The sequence below is a fragment of the Brienomyrus brachyistius genome, chromosome 20 (genome assembly GCF_023856365.1).
Source record: "Brienomyrus brachyistius isolate T26 chromosome 20, BBRACH_0.4, whole genome shotgun sequence".
NCBI classification, from domain to species: Eukaryota; Metazoa; Chordata; class Actinopteri; order Osteoglossiformes; family Mormyridae; genus Brienomyrus; species Brienomyrus brachyistius.
The window spans coordinates 1,352,743-1,376,433 of record NC_064552.1 but is presented as its reverse complement, the minus strand read 5'-3'; the positions used below and the strand labels follow the sequence as shown (position 1 = coordinate 1,376,433).

The window sequence follows — 23,691 nt, the reverse complement described above, 5'->3', positions numbered from 1 at the left end:
TCTATTAACTCACAAGCCACGCCCCCACAGTCTGAAACTGTCAGCCCCTTCCACTGATTCCCCTTTATTATGACCACACCCTCTTCGGCAGTGGCAAAGGACAGGTTAGTTGCCAGTATTCCACCTCACATGGCAATTGTCTGTCCATCGGTGACGCGCGCTGTCACCGTGGTGATAAAAGTGCAGCTGTGGCTGCCCGCCTGAGCAGAGATGACAGGCCGCTGCGTGTAAGTGCTCTGTCCCACTTATCTAGTCTTTGCGGAGGCTTATCGGCACCAATGCTGAATCGGGGAGGGGGACGAAGGTGCTCTCTACCGCCCAGCCTCACACTGTGCCCTGTTACTGATGCTCTTATCTTGCTTACCGCCTGTACCCCCAACCCCCCCCCCCACACCACCATTTGTTTTACCCCACCTCCCCCTCCCTCACACTTGGCATGGCACAAAGATCCATGCAGGAACTTAATTAAACTATTATTTTTGGAGAGTTACTTTACTGGAGGACAGCAGGAAATGCACCCCCCACACACACACCCCCGCAGATGGACAGCCAGACACTACTAGAACATGGGGAATGTTTCAGATCCCCTGACAGAGAATTTTGAAGTATTTAGGTTGTGCAGAAGATACTGCTTTGGTGGTGGTGGGCAGTTATGCAGTCAAACTATGGGCTAGTTAAGGAACTGTTAGATTTGGAAGAGGAATTACTCTGGTAAAGGAAAATAGCAGAGTGAGACTGTAAAAAGATCAGGGCAAAAATCTACTAAGTATCTACCTAGATGTTCAAGGTTAGGAAATCACAGGTTGGATCAGTTTCCCGACAGCTAATTGAGGTGTGTGGGAGAAAGCCAGGCAGGAACGATAAAGTATGAAGATCATTTCCAGGGAGAAATGCAGCAACACAAGGACTGTGAAATCTGGCTGGGGAGAGGCGCAGACCCTGAAGCTGAGGCCACGCGGAGCCCGGAGCTGAAGCCACGCGGAGCCCGAAGCTGAGGCCGCGCGGAGCCCGGAGCTGAGGCCGCGAGGAGCCCGAAGCTGAGGCCGCGCGGAGCCCGGAGCTGAGGCCACGCGGAGCCCGGAGCTGAAGCCACGCGGAGCCCGAAGCTGAGGCCGCGCGGAGCCCGGAGCTGAGGCCGCGAGGAGCCCGGAGCTGAGGCCGCGCGGAGCCCGGAGCTGAGGCCGCGAGGAGCCCGAAGCTGAGGCCGCGCGGAGCCCGGAGCTGAAGCCACGCGGAGCCCGAAGCTGAGGCCGCGCGGAGCCCGGAGCTGAGGCCGCGCGGAGCCCGGAGCTGAGGCCACGCGGAGCCCGGAGCTGAAGCCACGCGGAGCCCGGAGCTGAAGCCACGCGGAGCCCGGAGCTGAGGCCGCGAGGAGCCCGAAGCTGAGGCCGCGCGGAGCCCGGAGCTGAGGCCACGCGGAGCCTGGAGCTGAGGCCGCGCAGACCCCGAAGCTGAGGCCGCGCGGAGCCCGGAGCTGAGGCCACGCAGAGACAGCCACTTACACAGCACCATTGGAATGTTCCAGAACCCGTATGGGATGTTCCCCAAGCCGGTGGTGATAGAGGACTGACTGCTGCTTCCTCCATACACCACAGCACTGGTGGACTGTTCCAGAATCCACACAGGATGTGCCCTAGGCCCGCGGCGTGAGAGCGCTGAACGGTGTTCCCTCCCAATACCAGAACACTGGTGGAACGTTCTGAAGCAGTGCTGCATCCCCACACCACAGCATTGGTGGAACGTTACAGAATCCACACAGGATGTGCCCCAGGCCAGCAGTATAACACTGCTGGACAGTGCTGCATCCCCACACCACAGCATTAGTGGAACGTTCCAGAATCCACACAGGATGCGCCCTAAGCTGGCAGCTAAGAACTATGAGTGGTGCTCCTTCCTTACACCACAGCACCGGTGGAACATTCCGGAATCCACAGGGGAGGTGCCCCGAGCTGGAAGCATGAGTGCTGAGTGGCGCTCCCTCCCCAGACCACAGTGCTGGGGGGAACGTTCCGGAATCCACACAGGACATGCCCTGAGCCGGCGGTGTGATAGCGTTGACCAGGGCTGTCTCCCCAGACTACAGTGCTGGAGGGAACGTCCCGGAATCCACACAGGACATGCCCTGAGCCGGCGGTGTGATAGCATTGACCAGGGCTGCCTCCCCACACCACACTACCAAGGGAACATTCCGGAATCCGCACGGGATGTGTCCTGACCCGGCGGCAGGAGAGTGCTGAGCGGTGCTCCCTCCCCAGACCACAGCACCACAGCATGGCATCCATCTGCTCGATTTCCCTCAGGAAGAGCCCTCAGCGTCTCAGAGGAATCCAACACCAGGAAGAAGAAGAGCCAGATCGAGCCCATGCCACGGCCTTCATACTACCTTGCTGCAGGCTGTCAGGAGGACAAGGCCATGCTGAGGACACGATGTACAGGGACACGGGGACAGGGGCAGCAGGGGCAGCAGGTGCAGCAGAGGAGAACCATCATGCCATGTGTATTTATGTAACCCAACAAACTGAGCTGTCCTGATCAGAAAGAATCAGCAGAATGTTATAAATCAGGGTTTCTCAACCCAGTCCTCAGGGGCTGTTATAAATGACTGGGACACCTAAACATACCTCTGCTGGTGACCCCTAAGTCTTGACAGGTTTCCCCAATCCCAGTCACTCCAGTAAAAAATAAAGACACCCGGGGCTGGAGCAATGGGGGCAGAACCCATGGGTGATACACCCCCCCCTCCACTAAAACGGCACGTTTCTGTGGGTCTCCGAGGTTTACACCAAGTATTAAACAAACACATTCCTTATTTAGGAGGTGCTGAAGCAGCACGTTCCGCCATCCATCCATCCAGCCAGCTACAGCCTTTTGGCACCACTCACTAGCTATTTATTTTGTTTTTGAAACATGGGAGGGAAGGGGGTTGGGGGGCCACAAAGTGATTTTTGAGTGGGGCCCCGGGAAACAAACCCTTGCTGGGGGGCCCATCCGTTCTCTTGTTCCCCTCATTAAAATTGCCATTGTTCATGTGCAGAAAACATTAAAATGCTTACATACCAACACGCAGAGGTGCACATACATGTAGAGACACAGGGCTACACACACACACACACACACACACACACACACGCACACACACACACACACACACACACACACGCACGCACACACATACACACACACACACACGCGCGCGCAGCTCGGGGCTATCATGCTGGGGTGACCTCGCTCGGTCAGGAAGGAGGGCATCTGCTGCTCACTGATCTCCAGCAGAATTCCTGCTGCTCCGCTCTCTGTCGCCATAGCAACAAGCGAGGAGCTGTGTTCCGCCACACAGAGAGAGCTCACAACTCCCTCCTTATCATTTACTTTAATCATTTATTTATTTGTTTTGTAATAAAATAGGCGTCACGTATCGCGTGTGGAATGTGTGCCTCGCTTCAAGTACTTTGGCAGCGCAAATTACTTCTTGTGCTCATAAAGTCTGTTTAATTTGAGTTTAATTTTTGATATACTCATTAAAGTCACTTCACATTTAAGAGACAGGGATGCGATGGAAAGACTCAGAGGGAGTCATATTAAATTAATCACGCTGTCTTCCCTGCGAAGTGTACTGTCTCTGTGGATCCTTCCCGTCATACGTGTGGCATGCTGACCTCAACATGCACCAACACTATATCTTACACTTCATAGTGCTTTTCAATCATTATATATTCCCGTCTTGCAAGTCATATTCAAATAAATAAGTAATAACACCCATGATGCATGAGTTCTGAGTAGCACAGCAGCTGATTGGGTTTGAATCCTTCTGAATGCTGTGTATGTAAGGAGTTTGTATGCTCTGCCTGTGTTGTGTGAGTCTGAATCCCGTTTCTGCTGTGTACCTGTGAAGTTTTCGTGCTCTACCTGTGTTGTGTGGGTTTGAATCCCGCTTCTGCTGTATGTATGGAGTTTGCATGCTCTCCCCATGTTGTGTAGGTTTGAATCCCGCTTCTGCTGTATGTATGGAGTTTGCATGCTCTCCCCGTGTTGTGTGGGTTTGAATCCCGCTTCTGCTGTGTGTATGGTGTTTGCATGCTCTCCCCGTGTTGTGTGGGTTTGAATCCCGCTTCTGCTGTGTGTATGGAGTTTGCATGCTCTCCCCGTGTTGTGTGGGTTTGAATCCCGCTTCTGCTGTATGTATGGAGTTTGCATGCTCTCCCCGTGTTGTGTGGGTTTGAATCCCGCTTCTGCTGTGTGTATGGAGTTTGCATGCTCTCCCCGTGTTGTGTGGGTTTGAATCCCGCTTCTGCTGTATGTATGGAGTTTGCATGCTCTCCCCGTGTTGTGTGGGTTTGAATCCCGCTTCTGCTGTGTGTATGGAGTTTGCATGCTCTCCCCGTGTTGTGTGGGTTTGAATCCCGCTTCTGCTGTATGTATGGAGTTTGCATGCTCTCCCCGTGTTGTGTGGGTTTGAATCCCGCTTCTGCTGTGTGTATGGAGTTTGCATGCTCTCCCCATGTTGTGTAGGTTTTCCTCTGATAATCCAGTTTCTTCTCACCCACTAAACACTTGCATTTAGGTTACCTGACATCTGGCTCATGTAAGAATGTGTGTGTGAGTGTATGTGTGTGTGTGTATGTGTGAGTATATGTGTGTGTGTGTCTTGCGTTGGACTGGCATCTTGCTTGGCATACACTGCAGGCTCCCTGAAACTCTAAGTCCAGTTAGCCTCAACATGTTTTTGGACTGTGGGGGGAAACCGGAGTACCCGGAGGAAACCCCACGACGACATGGGGAGAACATGCAAACTCCACACACATGTGACCCAGGCAGAGACTCATACATACAGATGGGGTCATTTTTGATGTGATTGGTGACTTACCCATAAACTCAATGCCAAGGTTGTCTGCTGTACCAGTTGAAGGCGATGAGGGAGAGATCGATCGAGAGTGAGAGAGAGAAAGAGAGAGAAAGTTAGGGTCAGATGTAGTTTCATCAGTCTGGAGCCTCACCACAGGCAATGAACAATCCTGAGCCCTGAGAAATCAGATTTGCTGTCAGGGTTAGCTCCCGTCCATCCCTGCCCTTCATGTCTGTTCCCCGCTTAGCCAGCAGGTGTCGCTGGCCATCCTGTTCCCTCCTTTGTCTTTTTGATAGCCCCTAATGTATTTTTCTTGTTTCCCAGTCCACTGCATAGTGCAGTGGCTTGAGCATGTGGTGCAGTCTGTTAACCCAATGGTCAGGGCTCCAAAGCTGGCCAGCTGCCAACCTTATCTGTTATTTTATATTTATTGTTTTTTTCTGTTTCCCCTCTGTTTATTACGTTCTATTTGTTTCTCTGTCCTCGGTTTGCCCTTCTGTCCTGTTCTGGCTTTTGTGTTGTACCGTTTTGTTCTGCGTTAATTTGTTTTTCATTATAGTACTGGTGTCTGCTTTGTCTCCTAGTTTTGATGTCTGATTAACTCTACTTTTGTTGATTAGCCCCACCTGTTGCTCATCGTCCTCTGCTTTCATTGCTTGGTTGTTTGAGTTTCGTCTCTCATCTGTGCTGCGTTGTGTCTTGTTAGCCTTGTGTGTATTTAAGTCATGCACTGTTCCCCACTCAGTCATTGCATGTTGATCTGTGAATGTTATGCTGTGTTTGTTCCTCTGTTCTCTTGACTCTTTCTATTCCCTGTTGTCTTGATGAGTTTCTTAGTTGAGTTTTATTTCATGGTTTTAGTTAATTCAGTATTTTGTTCCCTGTTTGTTCCCCAACTCTCGTGGTCCTTTTGTTTTGTAGTTTTACTCTGTGTGCAGTTTCTTTAATAAACCCCTGTTTGTCTTGGAACTGAAAGTGGATCATCACCTTCCTTTCCTCGCCTGCACCATTGCCCCGTGTCCGTAACATTTGTTCTTGCATGTCCTGAGTCCTGAACAATCTGATTTGTTCTGAATGTCCTGATTCATGATAGCCCAACCTTTGCATCACAAATGACATTACAGGTATGTCCATGTGGCATGTAGCAGGCCCACTGGACCGCAGGGACGGCCATGACAGCCCTGCCTTCTATCTCATGACATATCCTCTATGCACTATGGATTCTCCTCCTGCTCTGCCAGCTTGCTGACCTTACAGTACTGGGAACAGGGGGGCTAAACAGGGCTGATCAGGGCAGCTCCCCCTCTTGAGTAGCTGTTGTAATCCTTTTGGGGGGGGGGTTATTGGCTTTACTCCACAGGCCTAAGCCTGAGATGCCTCTTATTACTGGGGAGTGTGAATAAAGCATTGCATCTTCACATGTATTTACCACATCAGGGTTCAGGGTGTTTGTCCGCCCTTATTCCTTGTCCTCTCGACACCTCAGATATGCCCCCCCGCATCCCCCCTCCCCCTACTTCGACCCCCTAGGTGTTACCTGCCATCTTCTACCAACTACTTTGTTGTGAGAAGTGATGGGAGGCATCAAAGGATGCGAACTTCAAAGGTCACTTTCTAAAATCTCGTTTAGTGGCTACGCCGAACGAATTTGAATTTAACTACTTGAAATTTTTTCTTTAATATATTCAGGGAGGGCCAGCCGGGGATTGTGGTCTGTAAAGTCTGATTGCTCTCCTTTCTCTTAAAAAAATGAGCACCACCATCTACTGACACACCCCCAATCAGAGACACGTGACCCGGAGTGATGGGGGTAACCAGGCCACTGCACACCTGCAGGCTTCCCATAGAATCAGCCATTTTGAGCAGCTGGCCCTTATTTCTCCGCCCTATGCAACCTTCCCAGCTACAGGAAGGTGGTCCTGTAACCTGCCAATGGCCCAAAATGCTGCCGGAACCCGATGCTGGTCCTGTAACCTGCCAATGACCCAAAATGCTGCCGGAACCTGATGCTGGTCCTGTAACCTGCCAATGGCCCAAAATGCTGCCGGAACCCGATGCTGGTCCTGTAACCTGCCAATGACCAAAATGCTGCCAGAACCCGATGCTGGTCCTGTAACCTCCCAGTGACCAAAATGCTGCCGGAACCCGATGCTGGTCCTGTAACCTCCCAGTGACCAAAATGCTGCCGGAACCCGATGCTGGTCCTGTAACCTGCCAATGGCCCAAAATGCTGCCGGAACCCGATGCTGGTCCTGTAACCTGCCAATGACCAAAATGCTGCCAGAACCCGATGCTGGTCCTGTAACCTCCCAGTGACCAAAATGCTGCCGGAACCCGATGCTGGTCCTGTAACCTCCCAGTGACCAAAATGCTGCTGGAACCCGATGCTGGTCCTGTAACCTCCCAGTGACCAAAATGCTGCCGGAACCTGATGCTGGTCCTGTAACCTGCCAATGACCAAAATGCTGCCAGAACCCGATGCTGGTCCTGTAACCTCCCAGTGACCAAAATGCTGCTGGAACCCGATGCTGGTCCTGTAACCTCCCAGTGACCAAAATGCTGCCAGAACCCGATGCTGGTTCTGTAACCTGCCAATGACACAAAATGTTTCCGGAACCTGATTCTGGTTCTATGATCCTCCAATGACCTGAAACGCTGCTGGAACCTGATCTTGGTTCTGTGACCCATCAATGATTTGTAATTCCACTGGAATCTGATTGTTTTCCTGTCAACACATGCATTAATCAGCACACCAATGGCCTCCAGAGAAGTTTCTTCCAGGGGTTCATTAGCTCATGACTTTTCAGACATTCAAGGCCACCTTGGACATAACCCACACTTAACCACATTTCTGAGTCTAATGTCATCTGCAAGACTAACTTCACTGGCCGCTGTGTCTCTGCTGCTCTGTCAGACGCCGGCTGCCACAAACCCAGATTGCTGCCTCTGGCTTTGGATCCCTGCTGTGTAATGAGTACCGAGGTTCTCCTGGAGGTTAGTCTGAACCTGGGAGTGATGGGCAGCTATTTAAATGAGGACTTGAAGTATGTTTGGGTTGCAGGTCTATCCTTCCTGTTAGCGCCATGCTAAATACACAATCCCAGAACACACACGCATCAATGGCATGAACGGCCAGCCCTGAATTATAATGTTAGCTCAGACCTTCGGAGCTCTGACTTAAATCAATTAGCTATGGGATGCTAGCTGTTTTTCTGGTGTTGTGCTGTGCTGAAGCAGGGTGTGGTGCTCAGTTATGTTCTGGTATATTACGTTGTGCTATGGCACAGTGTGTCCTATCAAAAGTTATGGCATGGAGTACCATGCTAATGGTGCTGTGCTAAACTATAGATTATGCTAAGGCATGGGTACAGTGTACTATGCAACGCCATGCTGAATTATGGTGTGCTGTGTTAAGGTGTGTTCTGCCAAAGGTTATGTTGATCTGCGTTAAGGTGGGCTATGCCAAAGGTTACGATGTGCTGTGTTTAGCTGTGGTCTCCCAAAGGTTAAGGTGTGCTGTGTTAAGGTGTGCTCAGCCAAAGGTTATGGTTCTTTGCGTTAAGGTGTGCTGTGTTAAGGTGTGCTCAGCCAAAGGTTATGGTTCTTTGCGTTGAGGTGTGCTCAGCCAAATTGAATGCAACACAAGAGCAGTCAAAGAAAAATCAGGTTAGTAGAAAAATTCTTGGAACAGGTGAGTCTAACGCTAAAGTAAGGTTAGCTATTCTAAGCATGGCTGGGCATATGATAATGATGTGCTTCGCTAATGCAAGGGCACGGTTAAGGTGTGACTTGAACCCGCTTCCCTGTGATGTTGTCATGGATACCAGGGCAGCCCCCCAGTGTTCAGCACTCCCCAAACAGTCACCACCAGCTACCCATTTATGGACATGTTGGTCATCACATGTGCAAGCAGATGCCATTATGGCATTATAGTATGTTCCCAGAGACCTTCACATGGACACACACACACACACACACACACACACACACACACACACACACACACACACATACACATGCATGCCGATACACTCTCACACACACCGACACACACACACATACAGATACACTCTCACACACACCGACACACACACACACACACACACACACAGATATACTCTCTCACACACACACATGCATACAGATACACTCTCACACACCGACACACACACACATACAGATACACTCTCTCACACACACACATGCATACAGATACACTCTCACACACCGACACACACACACATACAGATACACTCTCACACACACCGACACACACACATACAGATAGACTCCCTCAGACATGGACACACACAGACACCTGCGCGCACGCACACACACACACACAAGTTTGTAATTATATCTTTGTGGGGACCATCCATTCATTTCTAAGGGCAAAACCCTAATCCCAGCTATGACAACCTGGTCAGGTATACCCAGCCTTAACCTTAATCAAAAGTAACCAAACAAAATACAAGATTTTTGGTAGTTTTAGCTTTTCGATTGCAGCCACATATTTTTTATAAAATAGTCCCCACAATGTCAAAATTTACAGGTTTTTATTACATTGTGAGGATTATAACATAATATATATACACGACCATACTCTCTCTCTCTCTCACACACACACACACACACACACACACACATACGCACACATTCACACACATGCTCGCTCATCCCCAGAGGCTGCTCTGGTCACGGCACATGAATGAGCCAGGGCGTGTTCAGTGAGCGTGTTCAGTGAGCGTGTTCAGTGAGCGTGTTCAATGAGTGCGCCGGAGCGAATGCAGCTTTGGGGCCGGACGCGCCTCGAGTACCAGCAGTGGCAGAGATGTGTAATCTTCCCATTAGCGCACAGCGGGTGGCACCCCCATTACAGCATGCGCAGCCGTACTCCAATCAGCAACTCCGTCTCCCCCCCCCACTCTGTTTCGCTCCTTAGCATTAGCATTCCGCCAACATGGCCGTTTCCACGGGATTGGGACGGCGACAGCCGCGTGTGGCACGCTCACGCTGCGGGCTGATCAGCCGCATCCCATCGGCAGCCGTGTGTGGGCAGTGGAGGTGGAGACTGGCCTGGCCCAGGAGCTTTGGGAAACTTCCGGAAAGCAACATCTCCCCACATGCTGCGTTAATGAACTGCGTGGGAGTGTCACTTACATCACATAACAGCATCACTACTGACAACCAAACTCAGTGTCCTCATATATTCTCTCTATCTATCTGCCTTTTTGTACATGTGGACACACACACACTCATGCACTGTATATAATTACACTGCACATACACTGAACACAAACACTGTATACAAACACACACAGCACACACGCACTGCACACGCACTGCACATACATTGTACACACAAACACACATTGTACACACACATTTTAAATACATTGTACACACACACTGTAAACACACTGTATGCACACAAACATGCACTATAGAAACACACCGTACATATACTGTACACAGATAATGTACACACACACTATATGCGCACATATACACACATGCTGTACGTACACTGTAGATACACACACACACACACACACACTCCTGCACATGCGATACCCCTGCTGTGGGAGAGGTGCTTGGAAACAGAGAGACACAGACACAGGCTTAAGCTGTCCTCTGCAGTTGTGAAGTTACCCTGCCACAGTGCACTGAGCGAACAGCAATGTGAATTCACAGGATTACTGGTAAAATTCGAGGCTCCCATAATAACAGAAGAGAAAACGCACCCTTATGCTTACGGCTGTTTATAGTCATGTTCCCTATTGAACAGTCTAGGCAGGCAAGCATTGCACTGCACACGCCTCAGAGGATAACTGTGTATGTGACAAGGCACCCTTTGATAGGGTGATTGATTGGCTGCTTGATTGATTAAGAAAGGCCCGATTAGACTTACAAGCTGCTCTATGACCAGGACACTGACAGATGGTCTTTTAGTAAAACAGACACATTTCGGCATGTTCACCAAAGCTGCAGCTTCATTGCAGACGGGCTCTACACCCTAGCTTAGCTCAGCTGGTTCCAGTGCCCTGCTTCAGATGGTTATTACCTCCATCCACTGGGTGGTGCTGGGGGGGGGCAACCTTTTGATTCATCGGTATAACAGACCTGTCACTACATTTCAGAGATTCCTTTCCGCTTACTAATTTATGGTGACAAAGTGATGTGCAGAACAACTATGCTGTCACTTTGAAGAAGGTAGCCGGCGCTCCAGCGTGCTGAGAGGAAGCCCAACCTTCCCACACCTAATGCGGGGGTGCAATGTGAGCGGGGGGGCGGGGGGCGTGCATAAGCACGGCTAGCTGCCAGCGTGCCGCTTCAGTCATCATGAACAGAATGGCTTTATTGAATGATACCCGAGTGTGATGGAAAGCTGAGCTTCAGTGGCGCAGTGCCATAAAGTACTGGCAGTGTGCACATTTAAGGCGCATTCAGAGGGTAAGGAAGGGCACTCTGAGATACAGAAAGACGGGCAGGGCCGTCCACGGCGACTCCTGACACAGCAGAGCTGTGTGAGCACCATCATGACCAGCATCAGTGTCACTCCACAAGAAGAGGCGATGTCACCCTGCAGCATCATCCATGCCAAATCACAACCAGCTTCAAAACCTTCAGAGTAACAACCAGCTTTAGCACCTAGGCCATAGCCACCTTCAGAGTAACAACCAGCTTCAGCACCTAGGCCATAGCCACCTTCAGAGTAACAACCAGCTTCAGCACCTAGGCCATAACCACCTTCAGAGTAACAACCAGCTTCAGCACCTAGGCCATAGCCACCTTCAGAGTAAGAACCAGCTTCAGCACCTAGGCCATAGCCACCTTCAGAGTAACAACCAGCTTCAGTCCCTAGGCAATATCCACCTTTAGATAAACAATCAGCTTCAGTCCCTAAATCATAACCACTTTCAGAGTAACAACCAGCTTCAGTCCCTAAACCATAACCACCTTCATAGTAACAATCAGCTTCAGCCCTTAAGCCAAAATCACCTTCAGAGTAACACCCAGCTTCATATATCAAACATATAGGTATAATGTAACCTGGATTGTAGCTACCAAATGAAGCATAATGAGTTCATGAGGGACCTGGATGCAGAGGCAGACTGAACAGTAAGTGTGCAATCTGCCCAGCAGGGGGCTTCCATGTTACTTGTACCAACCACCATGACTGTCCAATGATGTGCTGGACAGGCAGCTGAACATAGCTGAGTTTCAAAGACATGGGTGAAAATATCTGCAGGCATGAAGACCGTAAAAAGGACACTCATTCCTGCATCCATCATCTAACTGCCAAAGTCGGGTAAGGAGTCCATTCCGGCAAAGGCCCTGCTCCCTCAGCTCCCAGGATCAGAACCCACAGCCTTCTGGTAACACGCTGGGCTTCCGTCAATGGCACCACGGCACCACCCTGAAGCTTGCATTAACCAACATTGTTGTGATCCACATTCCTGCCTTGAGGTTCACCCATTCCCCTGTCATCCCATAAATACAGGGGGGATGGAGAAAAAGCTGGAGGCAGATGGAAGAGCAGAGCAGCACAGGCTGTTCTGGGGGCCGCTTCGCCTCCTTGCTCACTCGCAAAGGGGCGGGTCCTCACACCGACACAGCTCAGGGGCACCTTGTGTTCAGTAAGGGAGGGGTGTCAGACACATGCAGTGGCCTGCAAAATCACTGGAGCCCGCTTCAAACGATCAGATTTGCCTCAGTTACATATTCCTCCTGTTGAATTCCTGTTGAATGATTTCATGACAAATAATTGATTTTGACTGTGAGAGACTTTGAATTTGCAATGAAAATACTGACAGAAGGAATGTCTCTCATTTTTAGGGGGATTCAACACTTTTGCAAGGCACTGTAATTTGCCGTTACATATATTATTCTTTTTTGCAGTGCTTTATATGCCAGCTGCAAGAAGAATAACAGTATATCTTTCTGCCAGGAGCAGGATGTCAGACGTAAAAAGTGGCATTTACAGGCTGGCTGTTTGCGAGTCACCGGTACCTACTTGGATCAGACAGGATGGAGTCGGTCTTGGGAAGAAACTGGTCGCAACGGACACCTTGATATCCCTCCTTACACCTACAGGGAAATAAAAGGAAATATGAGAGATCACAGAACACACAGCCTGCGCCGCCAACAGGAAACAAGCAGCGGTTCTTGGACGAGAAGGCGTGGCCACTGCAGGATAGCATCACTGCGTAAATGACATTAAACATCACAGCGTAATCTGTGTTTGCATGTACATCACATGCGACTGCATACGCAGAGTCACAGTACATCAGTTATGCAAATCACATTGCATACTCCAACATCGCAATCCTGCAGCAAATAGCACCAAGTGACCAGCATGCAGGGATTGTACAGACTCACTTCCCACTCAGACATAGCAGGATTTGGGAACAGGAAGCAAACAGCAAGGTTTTTTTAATCATGTATTTTTCATGTGCCGGTATCTCTGGTCAATTAGCGGACCCCAAAAGCCGAGTCTCTGAGCTAAGGACTGGAATACTAAACACCCCCCTGCCCAATGGTGACGGAATGAAAAGAGAGTCCTGATGCATCATGGGGGGGTGGCTCTCATTAAGCTGGGAGCCTGTGAGTGAGTGTGTGTGTGTTTGTGTGCTGCTATCTCTGCCTGCCTGAATGCTGCTCCCTCTTTCTGCCTGTCTGTGTGCTGCTCTCTCTGCCTATCTGCGTGCTGCTCTCTCTGTCTGCCTATCTGCAAACTGCTCTCTCTGCCTATCTGTGTGCTGCTCTCTCTGTCTGCCTATCTGTGTGCTGCTCTCTCTGTCTGCCTATCTGTGTGCTGCTCTCTATGTCTGCCTATCTGCATGCTGCTCTCTCTGTCTTCCTATCTGCGTGCTGCTCTCTCTGTCTGCCTATCTGTGTGCTGCTCTCTCTGTCTGCCTATCTGCGTGCTGCTCTCTCTGTCTGCCTATCTGCGTGCTGCTCTCTCTGTCTGCCTATCTGCGTGCTGCTCTCTCTGTCTCTTTGCTGGCCTGCCTGTCTGTTCTCTCTCTTTGCCTATCTGTTATCTCTCAACTTGTTTGCATGCTTCTCTCTCTCTCTGCTGGCCAGCCGGTCTGCTGCTCTCTCTCTCTCTCTGCTGGCCAGCCAGTCTGCTGCTCTCTCACTCTCTCTGTCTACAAGCTGCTCTCTCTGTGTGCATGTCTGCATGCATGCTGTTCTCTCCATCAGTGTAAAATCACTGCATGCCCATAGCTCAGTCCAGCAGAAACTAGGCTTTGTACACTAGTTTTATTTCCATAACCACTGCAGTTTTGTCCTATTTGCTACAGCGTGAGGTCAGGAGGCATGGCCATTGATCATCCTGTGAGGTCAAACCTGTCCTGGTCTCCCACTGGATACAGGGTCAGGTCAGAAAGCGTGACCAATAATCATCCTATGAGGCAACACTAGCCCCAGTTTCACATTGGATACAGGACTGTGGCAGAGGTGTGGTTACAGACTACTGTGTCCTTACCTTTCTGTGACTGATTATCCAGTCGTGCCTCGAACAGCACAGCAGACTGAAAGCTCATTAGAACTCGGTATTGGGCGCATCCTTGTTACCGGACAGCAGATGTTATGTGTGACTGCGATGTCTTTGAAGAAAGTTTTTTTTTAGCTCCTGTGAGCTGTGACTCACACGTAGGTGTTCTGCAAAATGCCCAAAGAAGGAATGGAGATGTACTCCGTACCATGCCAGTGCCAAAACTGCCGTCGGCTGTAATCCGCGTACAGGCAGGCTGCTTACCTACATGTCATGTGACAGGTGGCATGTGATTAGCCTCTAGCATCATGTGATGCTCTTGAGAGCCTCGGTGGAGCTGGGTGTGAGTCACACGATCTGATGTGTGAGGTGGGGGGGGGGGGGTGTGTGTGTGTCTGCGTCTCGCGTCTCTCCCCCTCTTTGCCTTCAACCATAAACAAAGCCCTCATCCTTTCTGCCCCGACACATTTGCTCAAGCCCACTTCCCTCTGCTTCCCTCCATCCTCCATGTCTCCCTCAACACTTCTCTTTATTCCTCATATGCACGATTAGTGCTGTCTCGACCCCTTCCGTTCCAATCCCCATTAATCCTAACGAGCAATCCCTCATTAACCCCGCCCCCAGACCCTCTCCCCCATCACATGGTCCTGACCAGCATCGCCACCATTAACTAATTATCAGCCCGAGGATTCCTCCATGGTTATGAGGCGTTAAACACGAGCAGCATTCTTCTCCAGCGCCGAGGTAATTGAATGGCAGCTTTGAATGGTTCAGCCCATCCCTGTGGTATTTAACATCTTATCCACTGAACTATCATCTCCTTGTCTCTTTCAGGGCGTGTGTGATAAGAAATAATCCTGCTAAGCTGTCATATCATGTTAGGCATTATTTCCAAACCATGCCTTTAATACAGCTTGGGGTTAATCTGATGGTGCGTGGTGGCACAGGGACTGGCATGGCTTTTAATGAAGCCTTCCTCTGCTGATTTCCCCGCTGATAAAACCTCGGCTGCCACAGGAGCCGCTGTTCACTGAAGAAGATCCCCCTTCACTTCTTGGTTCACACAATGAAAAAGGTCACGGCAGCAGCTTAACGGTGAAAGGCGGCAGATTCAGTGCCATACGGTGCGCTGCACTTTCACTGCTGACCCCGGACTCGTGGGCTGTTCCCATTAAGTGCAATCCAGCCATGAGATGTTGGCCAAAGCGGGCTGTTAAGAATAAACGGTTTCCAAAAGCGGAATTCGACGTGTTTTCTGGGGCAGGAGAGGCCATGCCGCCAAATGGATGCTGATTTCTCATTGCTGACATTTAGAAGACACTTCTGGGATGGAGCACATTACTTTGCTTAGCTCCCAGGTTTTGGACGTGAGCCTCCACAGCCAAGACAACATCTGGTTTAACTGTGATCTTTATCCCCGCATCTCGCCCCTCATCCTCTGACCAGGGGCATCTTATCTTCCTAATGAATATTTCAGTCCTTTTTATCAAACAGGGCATTTTCTGAGGTCATTATAGTCCCAGGCGATTGATTGAGCTCAAAGTTCTTAAGGATTGTAGTTCAGTAAGCGGTCTTATGGGGGCGCTCTGATGTCCCCTTTTTGAGTCTTTCTCTCGTCTGTTTGCTGGCTTTGCATTGGGTTCTCTCAGACGTAGTGCATCCAATCAGCCATCTGTCTGTCATTTAGCGTAACCCTGTTAGCGTCGGCAGTCACATGACATAGCAGCTCCTTCTCCTGTCCTCCATTCCCACCACCCAGGGCAGAGTGAGGCTCTTTGCACTCTCTCATTACCTCTCGTTCCCGCGCCTTCCTCCTCCGGCTGTGTTATATTGGTGCTAAAACACTGAGACGGCCAGTGGAATGTTCTCTGCGTTTCCAGCATTACTCTATGGGCGTCTGGCTTTAAGCTAAAGCACTGAGTTAAAAGATCCATCCATCCATCCATTTTCCAAACCCCTTATCCTATTGGGTCGTGGGGGGGAGTTAAAAGATAAAAAAAAAAAAAAAAACATGTTATATAGTATGGTGTAAATACTATATGCAATGTTGGCACCCAACTACTACTGGCTAGGACCCTTTTTTGTTCACAGAACTGTTGGAAGACGCCTTCCTGTGCACCGATGTTGCGCTGAGCAGTTATTTCTGCACTTCCTGTTGGCCTTACCGAGTCTGGCCATTCTCCTGTGACCTCTCTCAGTAACCAGGTGTTATCAAACACAGAGCTGCAGCCAGCAGGACATTTCAGTCTCTCACACTCTTCTCTGTGATTGGCTGTTTGGAGGAGCCACGTGATTGGCTGATTGGAGGAGCTGGGATCTGGGATCAGTGGTTTCGAAGGCAATATGCAGACTATGTATAGAACGTATCCAAGGGTTAGAGCTTGGATCAGCATGTGGATCAAACAGTGGATTCTTTTATACAGTTTTTATACTGGCTAATAAAGCAGCCAGTGGATCAGCCAGTGGATGCGATGGGGGAGGGGAGGCAGCAGATCACACTCCCTCTGTGGGCTCTTTACAGGCTCTTTCTCATAATAGGTAATTATGATTATCAGCAGTGTAATTCAGCTGTACAGAATTATTACCTAGAATTGACAATCAGTATGTTTTATGATGGGGACGGGGCTGGGGGGGTCTCACTTTTGCCATGATAGTTTATACTCTAATAATGTCACACATTTCAGTTCACATTTAAATTTGCAGGCGACAGAGATGAAGTGGTACAATTAATCATATCATTTTTCTTCTTTGAAAATTCAAAACCATCATCCTGCATCAGCCATTTGTATTCCTTAGAGAATATTTCATTGAGTTAATGAATCTGGATCCCGTGTTTTGTTCCAGCAAGAGCTGTAACACACATTGTAGCTCTGGGAAGGCAAAGTGAAGCCTGTGTTCCAAAGTGAAGTGAGGCAGACATTCCAAACGCAGTAGCGCCCAAGTTGTAAATGCAGTGGAGCAGGCAATCCAAATACGGTGAAGCCCACGTTTCAAGATGCAGTACAGCGGACATTCCAAACTCAGTGGAGCCCAAGTTCCAAACGCAGTGGAGCAGATATTCCAAATGCAGTGGAGCCCAAGTTCCAAACACAGTGGAGCAGATATTCCAAATGCAGTGGAGCCTTTCAATTTCAAAATGGAGCCTTTTTACTAATTCCAGTTCATATTCCAAACACAGAAATCCGAAGGTCCAGCTGCAGTAGCGCCTGTGTTCCATAGGCCTGTCTCCTGTATCTGACACCCCAAGAGCCTCCCACATGGACCGGAACAGCACAGGAGTGCTCTCTGATGGCAGACACAGTCCCAGGCCACAGGTCTTTCCTGTTCTCTTCCTGCTCTCTTTTTTTGCTGAGCTAATTTGCAATTCTGTCCTCCTCTGGGAAAACACTTGCAAAGCATTTCCAAGAAACATGAGGTCTTCTGCAGTATGCTCAAAGATGAGATCCGATACTACAAGGTGGATGGAGCCCGCAAACTGGTCAGAAAACACACTTATCACACTAATATAAAACACACACATACACCCACATACATCTGCACTCTCGCCTCGACACACCCTGCTTTCAAGGTCCAGGTCCACTGAAGTGCTGCCAATTAGCTGTAACACAGAGAGTGTGATGGAAAGAGCAGGAACAGAAGAAGATGAGAGGCCCAACTGGGCCACCAGTGGGAGGCGAACTGCACCGCCTCAGAGAACTGCATGGGACTGACCTTTCCGGAAGGTCACCATGACCCGTTACCAGCAGCTACCGTACAGAGCTAAAATACTCCACAACAAACACAGGTAGCCTCTGGGGGCCATGAGTAAGGCTGGGCAGCCTGCTGACGTTAAACGGGACCTCTCCAACTTCATGAAGAGAGGGTCTGGGTGATCCATGAAGAGAAGGTGTGGGCGATCCATGAAGAGAGGGTGTGGGCGATCCATTAAGAGAGGGTGGGGGCGATCCATGAAGAGAGGGTGGGGGCGATCCAAGAAGAGAAGGTGTGGGTGATTCATGAAACAAGGGTGTGGGCGATCCATGAAGAGAGGGTGGGGGCGATCCATGAAGAGAGGGTGTGGGCGATCCATGAAGAGAAGGTGTGGGCAATCCATGAAGAGAGGGCGTGGGCGATCCATGAAGAGAGGGTGTGGGCGATCCATGAAGAGAAGGTGTGGGCGATCCATGAAGAGAAGGTGTGGGCGATCCATGAAGAGAGGGCGTGGGCGATCCATGAAGAGAGGGTGTGGGCGATCCATGAAGAGAAGGTGTGGGCGATCCATGAAGAGAGGGCGTGGGCGATCCATGAAGAGAGGGTGTGGGCGATCCATGAAGAGAGGGTGTGGGTGATTCATGAAGAGAGGGTGTGGGTGATTCATGAAGAGAGGGTGTGGGCGATCCATGAAGAGAGGGTGTGGGTGATTCATGAAACAAGGGTGTGGGCGATCCATGAAGAGAGGGTGTGGGCGATCCATGAAGGACTGGTGTGGGTGATCCATAAAGAGAGCTAAAAGAGATACATGAAGAGAGGGCGTGGGCGATCCATGAAGAGAAGGTGTGGGCGATCCATGAAGAGAGGGTGTGGGCGATCCATGAAGAGCATCACACAGCCTCTGCCGCCTTGTGTACTTCCCATAATGCATCCTGCTGCCATCTCTTCCCCAGGTATATGATGCACATGCGCCCAACTCATCAGACCAGGCCACCTTCTTCCATTGCTCCATGGTCCAGTTCTGATGCCCACCTGCCCATTGTAGGTGCTTTCAACGGTGGGCAGGGCTCAGCATGGGCACTCTGACCGGTCTGCGGCTACACTGCGCTATATGCAGCAGGCTGTGATACACTGTGTGTTCTGACACCATTCCATCATAGCTGGCAGTAGCTCTTCTGTGGGATCAGACCAGACTGGCTAGTACTCGCACATCAGTGAGCCTTGGGCGCCCATAACCTCATTGCCAGTTCACCAGTTGACCTTCATTGAAGCACTTTTTGCAGAAACTGACCACTGCATACCAGGAACACACCACAAGACCTGAAGTTTCGGAGATGCTCTGACTGTCATCTTGCCACCACAGTTTGGCCCTTGTCATAGTCGATCAGATCCTTATCCTTGCACATTTTCCTGATTCCAACAGATCAACTTCAAGAACTGACTGTTCCCTGGCCTAGTATATAACACCCTTCACAGATTCCATCGTAACAAGATAATCAGTGATTTTCACCTGTCAGTGGTTTTAATGTTATGGCTGATCGATGTATACCTGGAATCCTCAACCACTGCTTCTGAAACCAGTCGATACTGTTCAGAAAATTCCGGCCACATGTTTGCTAAGCTCGACAGCGTCCGGAAGCAGCCGTTCCTGCCCGGACTCCATCTCTAGCTGTCACATTAACACTCACATTTCACTTCCCAGCCTTATGTTTCACAGAAGCTATTTAAAGAGGTCGGCATGCATTACAAAATCCTAGATTCGGTTTCAGTTGGAATAAATTTGCCTGGAAGCCAGTGAAAAAGTACCCATATGCATGCAAAGCTGCGAGGGCCGGAATACTTGATATTCCAGCTTTCTCTCCAGGTGCTATACGGTTTGAAACAGCTGTAGGACAGACAGGGACTCTACATATTGTGCAGGTAACAGCTGTGTGATGGTGAGACTATGGTTTGGATGGTAATTAAACCCAGCTCACAACCCTAACCCACAAACTCCGCCTCCAAACCCAGCTCACAACCCTAACCCACAAACTCCGCCTCCAAACCCAGCTCACAAAAATGATCCAGGATCAAATTGGGTTTCTCAGTCTCCGTTCCAGGCTGGTCAGGGTGAGCCCTCAGTGGACCATAAAGGAGATTCAGACAGTGTGACGCCACAGAAATTTCTCCTGACTCGAAGACAACAAACTTTTTTATTGCCACTTAATAAAGTGTGAGATTGCTGCACCTTGAGCTCAGCCTCCAGAAATATCACAGTCCGAGGCACGACAGTCGTCTGCGTCGTGACCGGCACACACTGGATGCCATGCTCCCAGATTCCTCGGCGAGATGCAGTGACGGAGGGAGGGGAGCGGTCACTGGCGCCTTTCCCTGGAAGGGGTCATGGGAGGCCCGTGACGTCGCTGTGGAGAGGCCAGGCCGCCAAGCCTGTCGCTATCCATCACGGCGATGGGCCGTCAGCTGAGGAGCTCGTTGCTATGCTTCATTAGGACCAGGCTATTCACACGTACCATGGAAACGCCAGCTGGACATCAGTGGGGTGGCTCAGTGCCAGGTGGCGATGGAACGGCCTATGGCAAAGAGCCCTGTGCGGCGGAAAAAAGGCGTGGCCTGTGAGACAACACCTCTGCTGTTTAACTAGATCAAAGTGCTGTAACATCACCAGCTGGGAATTAAGTAACACAGCAACATTCTCATTGGCTCCCTGTCTAGCCTGGCGCCTCCTACTGCCCAGGAAAGGCTCCAACCACCTGCCAACTGGACCAGGATATGATGTTAGAAGATGCATGGATAGATGGAACTATTTTCTAATTACGCGAGGTTACCCATTTGTTATTAAGTGAGGCGCTGATTTAACCGGTTTGTAATTAAGTGAGGTGCTGATTTAACCAGTTTGTAATTAAGTGAAGCTGGAGTGCAGCGTGTTTGGAATTAATGAGGATTGTGACGGGAGGATTTTGTGAGTGGTCACTGTGGCGATATACAGACGCCTCCTTCGTTAGGAAGCAGCTGTTTCAGTCTAAATCCTTCATGCATTTCCCGCTAATTATGATGATGGTGGCGTCCTGCACACTCGGTGTATATCTAATGCATCATATGCTTATTGTGACGAATGACAAAACACGTTAATTACATCGCATAACAGACGTCACGCATAAACTGCTCACCCACTGTCCCGCTTGTGTGAGCGTGTGCCAATAACAGGCAACCTCCTGACCCCCCCCTTCCTTGACCGCCCCCCGCCGCCTTTCCTGTCCCTCCTGAAGTCCTGAGCACAGTCAGCTCCCTTCATCATGAGCCCCCACTGCCACCGCAGAGTTCCTATCAAATGTCCACCACAAGCAGTCAGATGTCTGCGTATGAACACTGAACCCCTAACCCTCGCAGTAAGACAACCCAGTTTCTGTGGTCCTGTAAACCAGTGACAGTGAGATACATACTGGGAGCTCAGGGTGGCTCTGTGTCCCTGTCCCAGTGGGACAGCCCAGTTTCTGTGGTCCTGTAAACCAGTGACAGTGAGATACATACTGGGAGCTCAGGGTGGCTCTGTGTCCCTCTCCCAGTGGGACAGCCCAGTTTCTGTGGTCCTGTAAACCAGTGACAGTGAGATATATACTGGGAGTTCAGGGTGGCTCTGTGTCCTTCTCCCAGTGGGACAGCCCAGTTTCTGTGGTCCTGTAAACCGGTGACCGTGAGATATATACTGGGAGTTCAGGGTGGCTCTGTGTCCCTCTCCCAGTGAGACAGCCCAGTTTCTGTGGCCCTGTAAACCAGTGACAGTGAGATACATACTGGGAGCTCAGGGTGGCTCTGTGTCTCTCTGCCAGTGGGACAGCCCAGTTTCTGTGGTCCTGTAAACCGGTGACAGTGAGATACATACTGGGAGCTCAGGGTGGCTCTGTGTCCCTCTGCCAGTGGGACAGCCCAGTTTCTGTGGCCCTGTAAACCAGTGACAGTGAGATACATACTGGGAGCTCAGGGTGGCTCTGTGTCCCTCTGCCAGTGGGACAGCCCAGTTTCTGTGGCCCTGTAAACCAGTGACAGTGAGATACATACTGGGAGCTCAGGGTGGCTCTGTGTCCCTCTCCCAGTGGGACAGCCCACTGACAGAGAATTTTCCGGGCTCCTCTAGCTGGCCTGCCTGCGCTCTTGGTGCCTCTGCTTCTTGCCTCTGGGGTGTCCCACTGGGATTCAGTATGCCTTTTTCCACTGCGGTTCTGTCCCAGGTCCTGTAGCCATGGTGACAGTGTGCCCCCCCTCACCTCATTTCCACAAGGCTGGTTGATACTTTCAAACGTCACATTCTGATGGCTGTGCTGCATGCGTTACAGCCCCCCCGTGCCCCACCTACACCTCTGCCCAGCTGTCTCTCTCTCCCTGCCATCTCTCTCTCTTTCTCTCTCCCTCCCTCATCCCTCTTTTTCTCACTCCCTGCTGTCTCCATCTCTCTCTTTTTCTCTCTCACTCTCCGTCGCTCCTCCCTCTCTCTCCCTCAGATTCGCATTCACGCTCTGGAAGCCGTTTTCGGGTTGCCAAAGTACGACACAGATGTTTAAATAAATAACTATGTACATAGATAAATCAACAAACTAGTCACAAAAACATTTCAAACATTACCAACAAACAGACACAGACCCCCCCAGTCTGCCACCTGCCCGCCTGGCTCATCTGCTGCCTGTCCCCTTGAACATGTGACCTGCAGCCCCCCTCCCTTCGCAGAGACTCCACATGTCAGGGATCTGAGAGGATTGAGGTTTTCTGTCGGCGAGCCCCCGCAGTGCTGTCCAGAAGCTCGTTGGTGCCGCTTGGGTCCCCTTCTCCACTGCACGACGTGCATCGCCCTGCTGCTGTCTGCAGCGTCACAGAAGGTCCCGTCCAGGGAGGTGTCCCTGCTCCTTGGGATGTAGCCCCCATGCCCCCGCGCTGCCTCACTGCCCTTCCTCTACCTCAGCTCCTCAGGAAGACAGCAGTTAGGGAGGTGTAACAGCGCCAAATAGGCACCAAGCTCATTACGGCGTCTCGTTCCCGGTGACGCTGGCAAGATGTGCGTGTTTTCATTCTGGGAGTGCTGGCTGGCCCCACACGCCCCCCTTTCCGCCCCCGAGGAACCCGTCAGCCCTCTTCCTGACCTGCAGGTTCTACTGGCCTGAGTTTCACGCCCCGTGACACTGACCTCCGATTCCGCGTGACCGACGCTGTTGATGCTAACGCCCGCTGAGCATTCTGGGACAAAGAAGGCAGGTGACAGGCGGGCAAAAGCGCTGTGAGCGTGTTAGCATGTCACGCGGCTATGGATGTGACGCATAACTACATGAGGAAATCGCGTCCTCCGTCTCCTGTCTCCACCTCTCTTGCCTCCCTTTCAAACCCACACATGCTGCGGGTTCTCCCGCTGTTTCCCTCGCTGAGAATCCCTGCTTTGCCGAGCTCGTTTGTAAACACCGCCACCATCTCCCAGCCCAACAGGATCCACAGGGCGAGGTGGAGAGTGACCTAGATTTGGAAACGTGGAGGCTGCAGAAAGTAGTGTGGGGTGGTGTCAGACCCCATACCCACACGGGGGCAGAGCAGCCAGCAGGTCAGCCGGCTGGCTGAGAAGGGAGCGAGGGCTGCACCGTCCGTGGGCATCGCGGAGGATCACCATGGCAACCAC

At 50.7% G+C, this 23,691-nt stretch overlaps 1 protein-coding gene across 1 annotated transcript in view; it reads right to left on the bottom strand.

Annotated features, from left to right (window-relative positions):
* Positions 1 to 23,691, bottom strand: part of nrg3b (neuregulin 3b) — a 143,281-nt gene that overhangs the window by 13,737 nt on the left and 105,853 nt on the right. The window contains exons 3-4 of the mRNA XM_048988020.1: positions 12,861 to 12,934; positions 4,865 to 4,891 (exon numbers count right to left, since the gene is read on the bottom strand). Of these exons, the coding sequence (XP_048843977.1) occupies positions 4,865 to 4,891; positions 12,861 to 12,934 (101 nt within the window). The remainder of the gene's footprint in view (positions 1 to 4,864; positions 4,892 to 12,860; positions 12,935 to 23,691) is intronic.